Below are 12,792 nucleotides of genomic sequence, written 5' to 3' on the forward strand. Positions count from 1 at the left end.
ATTCCTCCAAGTCTCATTGAGACCCGCCTCCCTTCAGGAAATCCAGTCCACAGTTTGCAGCCAGTGAGCAGAGCAGCAGCAGGGAAACACTGTGGAGTCGTTTCAGCAACAGTGAAGCAGACGAGGCTTCATGGATCAGAAATCTCCACAGGTTGGACCAGAAATTTCCAACCCGTGAATTACATTCATATCGGAACCCGATACTGGATTGGATTGGCTCAGTCCCTAATCTGAATGAATTTGCTGGTGTTGGACGACTATCTTTCATACACCAGAAACTTCATCACCAGCAGCTCGATGTCGCTCATTAGTTTAACTCTGAGCCATGCTACATGCTACATGCTACATGCGAGTTCCAAGCTCACACAACAGCAATGCTACATGCTAAGCATGGTTAAAGTGACTGACACTCTCGTCCCCAGCAGCTCAGTCCCTTGGTCTACAGTCTTCATTAGCAAAGCGCAGATCGGCGAGAGACACGAGGCTCTGCGCTTTGCTAATGTAGGCTGTGAGGCTGGTGGAGGCGATACAGCACTTGTACTTCAACAAGTGGTAAAGCTGCATCTAGTTTTAATAGGTTTCCTGAGTGAAACAATAATTTCACTCCCAAGGTGATTTGAAAGTCAGAGCCGAGCCGGTGAGTCTGAGGCGCAGAGGGACGGGCGAGGCGAAAGGTTCAAATAATGTCAAGTGCTGAGAGATGATCCCGCTGCGAGACAAACCCAATGAAGTGAGATGGAGGCCTCTTCGCGGATAAGGTCAGCCGATAAAGAGCACGAGTATGAGCTATTGTTCTGGTGGCATCAAGCCGATTGCGGGATGATGTTTGGGAGCTCGCTGGTTACTGAGGGATCGGATTGAAGGAGGCTGCTGTGTCAGGAAGAGAGAATAGGATGAGTCACACAAACAGGCTCCAGGCTGGGTCCTGTGATGCTTTCTACCATTCACAAAAAAAGCCATTACACACCAAAAAAATCCCACAAAAAGCTGCATTTACCGGCTGATTCATGAAGGGCTCGTCTTGTCTCCCTGATAAACGGCTTATTTTTGCAGATATTCAATGACAAGATGTGTTATTTTTCAGCTTTGAAGGAAGTAGTGAGGTGAATAAAGAGGGATAATTACTGCCATGAAGAGGGTTTTCACAGGTTAGATGACAGATGGACATGTTTGATCCATTTAAAACATACCAAGCTTCACAGCAATAAAAATATAAAGTTTACATGTAACTGTACTTAATGCAAAAAATTAGTTGATGGAGGAAGATGCTCTATAATCTGGATGTTAAAATCTATCTAAAAAAACATTTCTTTACTTTCTGGCCTCACTTTGTTTGTACTGAGAACCGTGAGTCTTGAGTCTTGAATCTTGGGTCTTGAGTCTTGAATCTTGGGTCTTGAGTCATTCGTCTTGAGTCTTGGGTCTTGAGTCTTGAGTCATTCGTCTTGAGTCTTGGGTCTTGAGTCATTAGTCTTGGGTCTTGAGTCTTGGGTCTTGAACCTTGGGTCTTGAGTCTTGGGTCTTGGGTCTTGAGTCATTCGTCTTGAGTCTTGGGTCTTGAGTCATTTGTCTTGAGTCTTGGGTCTTGGGTCTTGAGTCTTGAGTCTTGAGTCATTCGTCTTGAGTCTTAGGTCTTGGGTCTTGAATCATTCGTCTTGAGTCTTGAGTCTTGGGTCATGAGTCTTGGGTCTTGAGTCTTGAGTCTTGGGTCTTGAGTCATTAGTCTTGAGTCTTGAGTCTTGGGCTGTGTGGGCTCCTCGGCGCAGAGCGAAGCAGCAACTCGTTGAAGTGAGTGCGGTGGCGTCCAGGATGTGACCCTGTGCCATTGTGTCCCCAGAGCAGCGGGAGGCGGAGCAGGAGGAGGGCAGCGACGGCCGAGAGGAAGTACAGGACTCGCCGATCGCCTGCGGAGACGACATCCACCTCTATGACAACCAGATCAGCCCCGGGCCAGGTCAGTACAGAGAGGCAGAAAGTGTGTGTGTGTGTGTGTGTGTGTGTGTGTGTGTGTGTGTGTGTGTGTGTGTGTGTGTGTGTGTGTGTGTGTGTGTGTGTGTGTGTGTGTGTGTGTGTGTGTGTGTGTGTGTGTGTGTGTGTGTGTGTGTGTGTTTGTGTGTGTGAGGGGGGGGTGTCCCAAACCAGGACCCGTGCACACTGCCGCCGCCATGTTTCTTTAACATTGCACCCTGCTCGTTGGCGTGCTCGACAGTTTCACTGAAGACCAAAAGATGAAAGACCAAACTAACCCGAGCCGCCAGACGGCGTTTCTTGACTCACACGGGAGAAACATGTCAGGAAGGTGCGCTGAATGAAGCTGAACAGAAAAAAAGCGACTTTAACGAAGCGAAGGCATGAAGCCAGCTGAAGCCGTGGCGACGACCCGTCCGGTTCTGAATCCGGTTGCAGTCCGACGGCGGCTGTCGGCTTGACGGACGGCTCCTCAGCTGCAGGTGCAGATGATTTTGACCCCATCACCACAAACCCCATGGGTCAACGGTTCACCGTCGCCACGGCAACAGTCACAGGTGCACCACCGGGAGAGAGAGAGAGAGAGAGAGCGATAGATAGAGAGAGAGGGAGGCCGAGACGCCCGATCCCCTCGGAAAGTGACAGGTGAGCGTGTCACTCGGGCTGATTCTCCATACATAGTAACACTTAAGGCCTCTGTCAAGAAAGCAGAAGCAGTGCATGCTGGGAGCCGGTTGGAGGGAGAGCAGAGAGAAACCCCGGGAACAGGTGCCGTGGACGTCAGGTCTGGAAGAAGAGCGTAAAATACACGGCGTGATGTAAACTGTCACAGCAGAACAGATTGAATTCAGTGCTCGTCACCGTGAACGGGACGTCTGAGCAACGTTTCGGAGGGGAAATGTGTGTTTTCTGATAAACTTCTGTCGGGAGGAGCGAATGCTTTCCCTGCTAGAGCCACATTTACAAGACAATGTTTTCTAGTGAAAACAGAAAAGTTCAGCGGCGCTCTTAGGTCTGTTCACACACCCAGAGCCCTTGAAACGCTGCGACTCCGTCTCCGTGGAAACGGGCAACTTTGCAACATTGTTGTGTCACGGTGAAACTTTCTGAAATAAAAAAATGATGTTCACTTGAGACGTTGTGGTGTAAACGGAGCCGAACCAGTTTACTCACTTCAATCACATTTCACATCTAGTTTACCAATATTTTCCTGTTTACATGATGACTTTTGTTTGTCCTGATATGAAAGCTGCTGGAAAAAGATCTTATTACTATTATATACGGAGTCATTATAGGAACAGTCTGTGGCTGATTGGATATATTTGGGGGATCTCTGATCCACATTTTATTTAAAATGTAAATTTGACCACCTGGGAAATAAAATGTATGTTTTAATCGGCAAAACTGAAACTAAAAATATGCAGTAATTGTCTAAATTCTAAAGGCTCATTCTGTCTATACTCACAAACTGACACTTGGCGAAATGTTGGAGGGTTTGAATTCATAAAAACGACCCGTTGCTCTCATGGTTGTTTTAAATGTGATTTTTTTTTTTAATTTATTTATTTTAATAGAAATTTGTTTCATTTCATCTAAATTTGTGTGTTAATTAAATATTTATCTCTTTTAAATGGAACTTATCTCATTTTTAACATAGGTTCTTCCATAAACACCCAAACTGCTCTCTGGTAACAATGATCCAAACGAGAGCTTGAGTTGTACATATTCAGCTTCAGTTGTATTCCAAAATGGTCATGGGCTGTGTGTGTTTGCGTGTGTGTGTGTGTGTGTGTGTGTGTGTGTGTGTGTGTGTGTGTGCGTGCGTGCGTGCGTGCGTGCGTGCGTGCGTGCGTGAGTGAGTGCGTGCGTGTGCAAGCATGTGTGCCTGCACGTTATATTTATATTATTATCTCATTCCCCCGGGTCAGACAGCTGTGGATCTCTTCAAATAGAATAGAAATACTTTATTAATGCCAGAGGAAAATTATTTAATGGCACTGGAAAAAACAAGAAAGGTGCTGTAAACATTAATTTGATTTATATTTACTTAAACTGTTCATTGTTTATTCTCTGTACTATGATTTCCTCCGTAGGAGACGTATATGAGCAGACTTGGTCTTCCATTCCTTTATTCAAGGAAATAAGGAAAATATGTCATCCTTTAAAAAAAAAAGATTTTTCATTCATCCATTCATTCATTATTTACATATTTACATTTCAGAGAACAGTTTTAAAAGGACATAACTTAGACTAGATTCACGATATTGGAGGGTTCCAATATTGTTATTATTATTATTATTTAGAAACAAGAAAATAACATTTGAACAAGTCTTAGTAAACTCAAATAGATCTTGTGTTCACAGTATCCTGTTACTTTTAGAGTACTCAGTATCTTATAGTCACTCAAAATCTGAAAAAAAGACTTTTTTTAATGTGCAACACAGTGAGACGCTGTCTCGGCTCAATAACTGCAGTAAAGATCTATTTTTACTCTGTTCCGGCGCATTTTCCCGTGACGAGCTGAATCACAGCCTTCAACAACTGAATCAAACATCAGACAAAGTTAAAAACAAAGTCCTGGAATTAATGTGGAAAGTCATGTTTGAATCCAGTATCCCTGACAGTGATTTACAACGCTGCTGACAATCCAGAGCTGCAGGGATGATGACTTTATGTAGGCCAGCATGAAACTTAGCATCACCAAAATCCCCTCTGCTTCATTTTTCTCCTCAAAGCCAGCGAGAAACAAGCAAACGTCCACATATTTCATCATTTTGAGATGAAATCCAGCTTAGAATTCAGTTAAATTCACTTCTCGGCTTCAGAACAGCTTGAAAAACCCGCGTGTGAATAAGACCTGGAACCTGGTGACGTAGCTTCTACTACTTTCCACCAAGTGTGCAGTTTTTAAAGCTTAAAGTGTAATTTAGTTTTCACACTATGTTCATGCGCATTTACTGTACAGCTGCTGCTTTGTTTTCTGCCACTAAACGCAACTAACAATCCTTATCGCCGCCGCTCTAAAGCTTTACAGTCACGACAAGCTGCTCCACTCAAGTGGTGCAAAGCATTCAGCCACAAATAGAAAGAAGTCCTAGTTCAGATGTGTTTTGGTTTTTTTTCCCACTGGGAAATGGGACTTTTCCCGGCTCCCGGTTACACGTCAAGTGTTTCTGCTCCAACTCACCTTAATGTGGGGAAACTTTCCTGAGCTTTTCAGGAGCTGTGGTGGATCAGGAATATACTGTAATCATTAAACTGTAGAGTTTAGCTTGTTTTTTTGGACATCTTTTTTATAAAATTTAATTTAACCTTTATTTAACCAGAAAAACCCTCATTGAGATTAAAAAGATTGCCATCAGCACATTAAATATGTTTCAGACAAAACAGACAATTGTACTCATAAAACATGAGAAAATGCCAAAACATTAAACATCACAGAACCAAGGAAAGACATTTTTAGACCTGCAAATTAGCTAGAAAAATTGTCCATAAATGACAATGAAGTCCATCATTCAAAACATCTGCAGACAGATGTGTTTGCTTCCAAGCCGGAGAGGGAAGGAGACATTTAGGTGGAGACACAGCAGACCGATAAAGTTCAGTTTTATCTGTTTATTGAAAGAATGAATTAAATATTTGAACAGCGACGGTGAAAAGGTTCAGTGGACTTTGCGTTTTATCCTCAGTCACTAGAGGTGGAGGAGGAGGAGGAGGTGGAGGAGGTGGAGGAGGAGGAGGAGGAGGAGGAGGAGGATGCCATCTGTCTCCAGCAGCAGTGCCTCCAGACCACATGGTGGCCCAGAGCCTCCACACTGCAGCTTTACTGCCTGGATTCCGTTTGTTACGTGCTTATTCTGAAATTAGACTTGGTTGTTACAAACCTTGTCTCACATAATAATCAATCAGTGCAATCGATCACTCTATTATTCGAAAATGAAAGTTTGACATAAGAACATGGTTCTGCTGATTCAGCAGTAATGTTCCACTAAAGAAACATCTATACCACTGCAGCTTGGCTGTTTATGATCACGCGGCTCAATAAGTCTGATATTTCAAGATATTAAATGTGAAGGTTAAAAGTTGTTGTACTAGTATGAACATTCTCCCGCAAAGTTTATTTTTTTAGATCTCAAACTGTGTGTGGGAAGTTGAGTACGCATGTTATGCAAAATTGACTTCCTAAAGGTTCTCCAGCAGTACTAACTGTCCCCACACCTGGAATGACACCCCAGAAGTGAAGAAAGTGTGTCCTCTCTCTCCCTGGCTTGTTCCAGGTTATAAAAAGTGTGTTGCTCCAACCAGCCAATCAAAATCAAACCCTATATAGGGTCATCAGGGGGGTTTAGCCAATCACAATCAAGGTAGGCTCCTCCCCTTGACTCCTCTACTTCCTCCTCTTCCCTAGATGGGCACTTGTGGGCGGAGCCAGTCCAGCTCACACAGACACAGCAGATTCTGAATGCAGCCCCTATTAGCCAATATATAGTTGAACAGCTGGAGGTTATGACTCCTTTTATATTAATAACAATGACTCATAGTCCAACATGCTAACTACATAGTTTTCAGCATTTCTGCTGTTGCCGTGGAAACAGACATCGTTTTCAAAACATCAGCTTGTAGACATGTAACTTTGCTGAAATGAAAACACAAAAACGACGACTTTTCCATTTGAAACGTTGTCGTGTGGAGGCGTCCTATCAGAGACAGCCGTGGCAGTGAGGAATGAAGTAGAGCCGTGGTGTTTCCTCGTCTCCTAGTCTCCTTGTCTCCTCTTCTCCTCGTCTCCTCGTCTCCTCGCTCAGTGTCAATCAGCGACTCGCCTCCCCGGGACGCTCCGGAGGGTTCTCTCTGCTGTCATCAGGCACAACGTCTCACCTGCAGGTGTGGAGTGTTTGTCATGCCCAGCAGTGCCTGTGCACGCACACACGCACACTCACACACACACACACACACACACACACACTTCCAGTGCATTATTCATTGGCAGCACGGCTGAATGTTGATTAGTGGGTTTTGTTTTTCACCCCCCCCCCCCTCTCATCACATGACTTTGATCCCTGTGTCATCAGCTGTTTTGCGTGCCTGCTCTTGCTTTTAATTCGTGTCACAAATTATTACATTATTTGTGTTTATGTTATTGTGCATCAGCAGATCAGTGTGGGAGACGTCCAGCATGTCAAATCAATGTGAGACTGTGAGCAGGAGTTCTAATCAGACGCCGTCCGGATAAATAAGCAGCGGTTTGGAAAAGCAAATAGCAGCTGAGTGATTACATCAGACCAAGAGACAGCAGCTCCCACCGTAATCTAATTTCAATAACATCTGTCTGCTGTAATTAATTCATTCCTCACCCTATATTTAACGGGGGCTTTCTCTCATGAAGAAATGTAGTCGTGCTTTAAATTCTGGTCTCCTGCCAGCCGGCTTTCTGGGACACGATTCAGTCCTGACCTTTATGATACTGCGCCTGTTGGATATTTAACTCCCCCATAGTGGCCCTGATATACATTATAGTAGCTTTTAGCATTTAAACAGATAGAATGGATTACAGTGCCGAGGTTCACGTCTCAGAAACGGCAGCAGAAAAGACGCCACAGAAAGAGGACAGGAGGATCGTCTGCCGGAGCAACAGAGAAACGAGATGAGACGGAACAAACCCCGGAAAAATGAGTCAGTCATTTCCACGGGGGGGGTTTCAAGAAATACATATCCAGAATTCACAGTCAGATTCAGCCTCGCTACCTTTATTCCGCAATATTTCTTGAGCCGGCCACAGATAAAGCCGTTCATATTCACAATGTTCTTGGTAGCCGTGATCGTTCCTGGTCTCCTCCAGTCGTGATCAGACACGAGGAAACACCCGCAGCGTGAGCTCACCTCCACCGACTTCAACTGATCCCAGAGACGCCAGGCAAAACCCAGCAAACGGCCTGCCTTACTTTCACACGACGATTCCTCACAGTTCAGAGGATGAAGGGAGAGTAAAGGCTGATTTATGAACACGTTAACGAGCAGCGTCTGTAAAACAGGAAGCATCAAAAAGCTCCTTCGGAGACGATAACCGTTTCAAACAAATAAACAATGGTGAAAACGACGACGCTCTCGCGGTCACCTGACATACCACAATCTAACAGATAAGGAATATGCGATCAAGATCAACTACAAGGAGATCAGAATTTAGATTTTAATAGCGTTTCAGCTGCAGACGCAGGGACGGAGTGTTTAACAAAAGTTGTGTTTCTAGTGACACTCATTAGCATTGTCATGGAAACAGACAACTAAAACTCAATCGAAGTCAAATCGAATGTATTTATTTGCTTGTTTATTATTATTATTATTATTATTGTTATTATTATTATTATTATTATTAATAATAATAATAATAATAAATATGTCTTTATATAATAAATACATATTTGTATGTATTTGACCAACTCTTGGCAAAAACCATGAACCCGAATTGCGTGACATTTTCAGGTATGTTTTATCGTCACGTCACATGACTCATTTGTGAATTCCAGCCAGATAAGTTGTTTACAGCTGAAGTATTTGGTGTTTATTGTGATATGTTTTGTTCTTCTCTCACATTATGACAAGGTTTCAGAGTTATTTGGGAATTATAGTCACATGATTGTTTACTGCTGAAGTATTTAGCTTTTATTGTTGTGAATTTTTGGTTCTTTTTTCACATCGCGTTCACACTATGTTTCACATCTGTTTTGACAGTTTGTGATGTTAATAAACTTTATATGACCATAAACATGTGTTATTTGTCATAGTTTTGCAAGTAAACAATAACTTGAGGAGTAGTTCAGTGTTCTCATCAAACTTTGCTTCGGTCCAGTAAAACCTGCAGGATTACTGGACCAGTGGTAAAACATTTTGGCATTTCGCCATCCCTGCACTCTGTCTTATCTCAGCCAAACGGTCAACGTCGTACACGGATTTATGCATATATGCTAATATAAGCTTATTATTTATAATATAATTATGTTTTTTTCAATCAAATATATCCAGAAATGTAAGATTTTGGGATTCATTAGTGTTAAATCTGAGGTCAAGTTGCTGGTTTGATTTCCGCCCGTACAGAATAACTCCCATCGCAGAGAGTCCTAATCTTATTTCATTTGTGTCTCATTTGTGTAACTCAGCTGCACACACGTCCTCACAGTGTCTGTGGCGTTGTTGCTCCGGAGCGGCTCTCTGCCCGAGATGTAAACGAGTGAGATTGATTGCGGTTATTGAAGCCAAATTAGAAATTGAGGAGTTTGGCCAAAGTGTTGAGAGCGTGTAATACACAGACGTGTTTGGTGTCTACTTGTGTTATTTTACTGCTCTGACATCATCTTACCCATTGTTCCGTCTTCACAGAAACTTTGTCATAAAGCTGTCAGATGCCCTCTCCATAAATAGAATTGATATCGTGATTATATTTCTGCCAGCGCTGGGCTTGCTTCCATTTGGGTTCAATCAATTTGGCTCAATGCTGAAGTGGAAAAGTCATGTGGAAGGACGGACGTCTCCGACACTGGAAACATGAGGATTTAGGGTTTGACCGACGCTCCACTCGACCTTGACAGCCTAGAGTGAGATTTGTTTAATATAAATGCAGAAAAATCGGCTTTTTGCCCCCGAAGCTCGTTGAAATGTGATCGTACTGAATTATTTGTTGGTTGAATTGTAAATGACGCAAACCTGTAGTTGTTCAGGTTTCGCCGAGCTCTTGGTAACATTGGAATCTTTCTGGAGGCTTATAGGCGAGACGCCGTTTAATCATTAAAATACAGCCAATCCAGAATAATTCCTTTGGCCACAGAAAACAAAACTCAAACTTCACGACGTCACCAAACATTCAGATTCTCTTCACTTTGTGATTTAACCTTGAAGTCTGTTGAAGTTTGTCTGAACCTGCAACAGTCACCAGCAGAGAAATCACACAAACATTGACTTTATGGGTGAATCTCCTGAATATCCTCAGTTAATGTGATGTAAAGTGTTTCCACGTCAATGTGTTTATATCATACATGGCTGTCATCGCAGTTACAGGGACGTTAACTGTGTCACTGTCATGTGGCGGCAGCGGCGCCCCTCACAGTCACGTTATATTCAGAAAAGACTTGTTGCTCGTAGAATTACCAGTTCACTCAAATCTGCTGTGACCTTTGAGAAAACAAGCTCGCTTTCTTCTCGTTTTTCACATTTTGCAAGCTTTAAGTTGCCATTCGAGCTTGAATCGTAAATATTTGTCGGATATTTCAATTGTTTTGCTCAAGCCTGATGTGTAGTTAAGATACACAACCAGGCAATATGATCAGTGAAGCATTAGCAGCAGATTAGCAGTATAAGAGTCAGAGGTTTTTCAACTGGCCAGCAACTGAGTGGCGTTTGTGCGATGAACGTCCCCGTAGCATCAACGGCGGCTATCATTTTAGCTTTGTGCAAATATTTCATGGTAGAAAGTGAGATCAGTCCAGATGGCCTCCCGTTGTGTCTGCAAATATCAGCGATTGAAGAAGTGGAAGCGTCAGAGCTTCGCTCTAAAGAACCTAAAACTAAAGCAAGTGTTTCAGAAAACGACCGAAGCGGTACGACAAATTCCAATCATCACTTCCACACAGACAAGCGTCAAACATCACTTTGCTTCATTATCTTCACTGACTTTTTTTTTTGTTGGACTGAACCTGGTTCAGGCTGGTTCTGAATATAGTCAACAGTCATCAGCGTATAACCATACATTGTGATCCCGACCAGGCTTTATTATCATCATCATCACCGATTTTTATCATCCTGTGTCTGCACCGGCACCGAGGAGCACTTTGTTTGGCTTGACGATGCCTCCCATCACACAGTAATTCAGTGAACCTCAGTCTGCGACCTTCGACCCCTCCGTGACTCAAACACGTCTCACATTACGTAACTCCTCCGGCTGGCTGAGGGTAATTAACGGCTCTCGTGCCACGCTGATCAAATAAGAAATCAGGAAGGGAAACCATCCCGTGCCACATTTTAACACATCTTCTGCCTGATCCTTAAACCCTGACATTCGGCAGGATTACTTTAAGCCACGCGGTGTACGGAGATGTACAGAGGCCATTAGGCGGAGGTGATCACTGGGGACGAGGTAATCTTATATGAATATATGAATATCTCCTTACGGCTACAGCCTGACAGCAATTAGAGCTGCAGCTCGCTCTTCCCCGATCAACCCGGCCCTGCGCTTTTTGATTGTGAGGCTTTGATGAACCAAATCCACTGCTCACGACACGTGTGCCCCCCCCCCCCCCCCCCCCCCCCCCCCCCCCCCGCCGCGGTCCCCTCATACAGAGGTAGGGGTTGGGGCTCTCGCCCTCTTGCTTCATTCCTTCACTGCCTGCAGGGCTTCAGAACCGAAAGGTGTTTGGAGCAGCGATCAAAGCCCTTAACTGCAGCCTCACACTTGTACATGTTCACTTGTAGCCGGATTATTGATATTACGATATCCCGGTGCTTTCCTTGGGCTTATTGGCTTGTTAAAAGGGGGGTTTTCTTGCTCTGCCATGACTGGAGAGAGGAGTTAAGCCCTGATTGATTTCCACAGCGCATCACGTGGAGCGGGGAAGGAAAGCCCATGGTAACCTAATAACGTCCTTCCCACAGTAAACGGCGATAACCGCGTTACGTAACGCTGGCGGCGGACGGTTTTATGAGAGTCAGCAGGCTGCGGGACTGAAGTGTGTGGAAAACCTCATTCCCTGGTTTGTCTCCGTATTGTTTTCTGACAACAAAAGGTTTTTCCCCTCTCTGCACGCTGAGAAAATCCAAACCTTTGTGCTTCATCCGAGCGCTCGCCCCGGCTCCACGCACACACCCAGTGTATTAAAGCTTTATCAGAGGAGGATTTTCAATCCCTGCGTTCACCAGACATGCCTCTTGACGTTTTATTCACAATTAGAAAAGAAGTCTCAGGCTGGTCTTTTCTCTCAATGCTGACGCAGTACTTCACAATTCTCCCCGTCGTTAATGATGTGTTTGTCAGAAAAGCTTTTAAATGCAAATACAGAACAATATAATGAATGTATTTGCATTAAAACATTAGCTGGTAATGCTGAACCTTCAACAAAGGCAACTCTGACGTTTTGTCAGAAAAGCTCCGGTTACATGAATAATATCAATCCTTCATTTACTGCAAATTCTCAAGTAAAGTACTTTAAAGATATTTTAGAATGAAAATGACGGCACTCGTCCCACATTTTGGGTTTCAAGTGATAAAGCTCTTCGGTAGAACCACAGCTATTGTTCCTCCGATTGACTAAAACCAGGATTTAAATCAAAGTTGCAACATTTTCTTTCTCCATTGCTTTATTGAACACATAAAAAAGTCTCACAACTTTTCTTCATACCGATTTTCTTTTTCTTTTTCTTTTTTTTCTTTTTTTTTTTACACAGAAGTGTTTAAAAAAGTAATTTTAAGATGACATTAACTCCTCAGGCAGAAATAACGTCAATGATCACAACATTTCAGACAAGATAGCGGTCATGAGTCCGGCTGTGCAGCGCTCATGTTCACTCCTGCTTCATTAATCATTTATTACCACAGTCAACACCTGTAATCAAAAGCTGTAGAATAAACCATGTGAGCATTAATACATGACAAGCCAGTTGTAAAAAACTGCAATGTGGTTCAATAAGAGGGCTCAGTTAATAAAGACAAGGGAAGATGGTAACCCAATGAATTGAAATGGACTCCCGAAACACAACAAATATTTTGCGTTTTCACTTGAAATCGTTGTGTCGTAAACGAGCCCATGAAGTAACTCACAGAGACTTTAGAAGAAACCTGTT

At 43.4% G+C, this 12,792-nt stretch overlaps 1 protein-coding gene across 1 annotated transcript in view; it reads left to right on the forward strand.

The window, feature by feature from the left end:
* The window catches only part of slc4a11 (solute carrier family 4 member 11), a 103,331-nt gene that overhangs the window by 32,962 nt on the left and 57,577 nt on the right, over positions 1–12,792 (forward strand). Inside the window, exon 3 of the mRNA XM_080513397.1 lies at positions 1,838–1,954. Within this exon, the coding sequence (XP_080369523.1) occupies positions 1,838–1,954 (117 nt within the window). The remainder of the gene's footprint in view (positions 1–1,837; positions 1,955–12,792) is intronic.

The sequence above is a fragment of the Blennius ocellaris genome (genome assembly GCF_963422515.1).
Source record: "Blennius ocellaris genome assembly, chromosome: 17".
NCBI classification, from domain to species: domain Eukaryota; kingdom Metazoa; phylum Chordata; class Actinopteri; order Blenniiformes; family Blenniidae; genus Blennius; species Blennius ocellaris.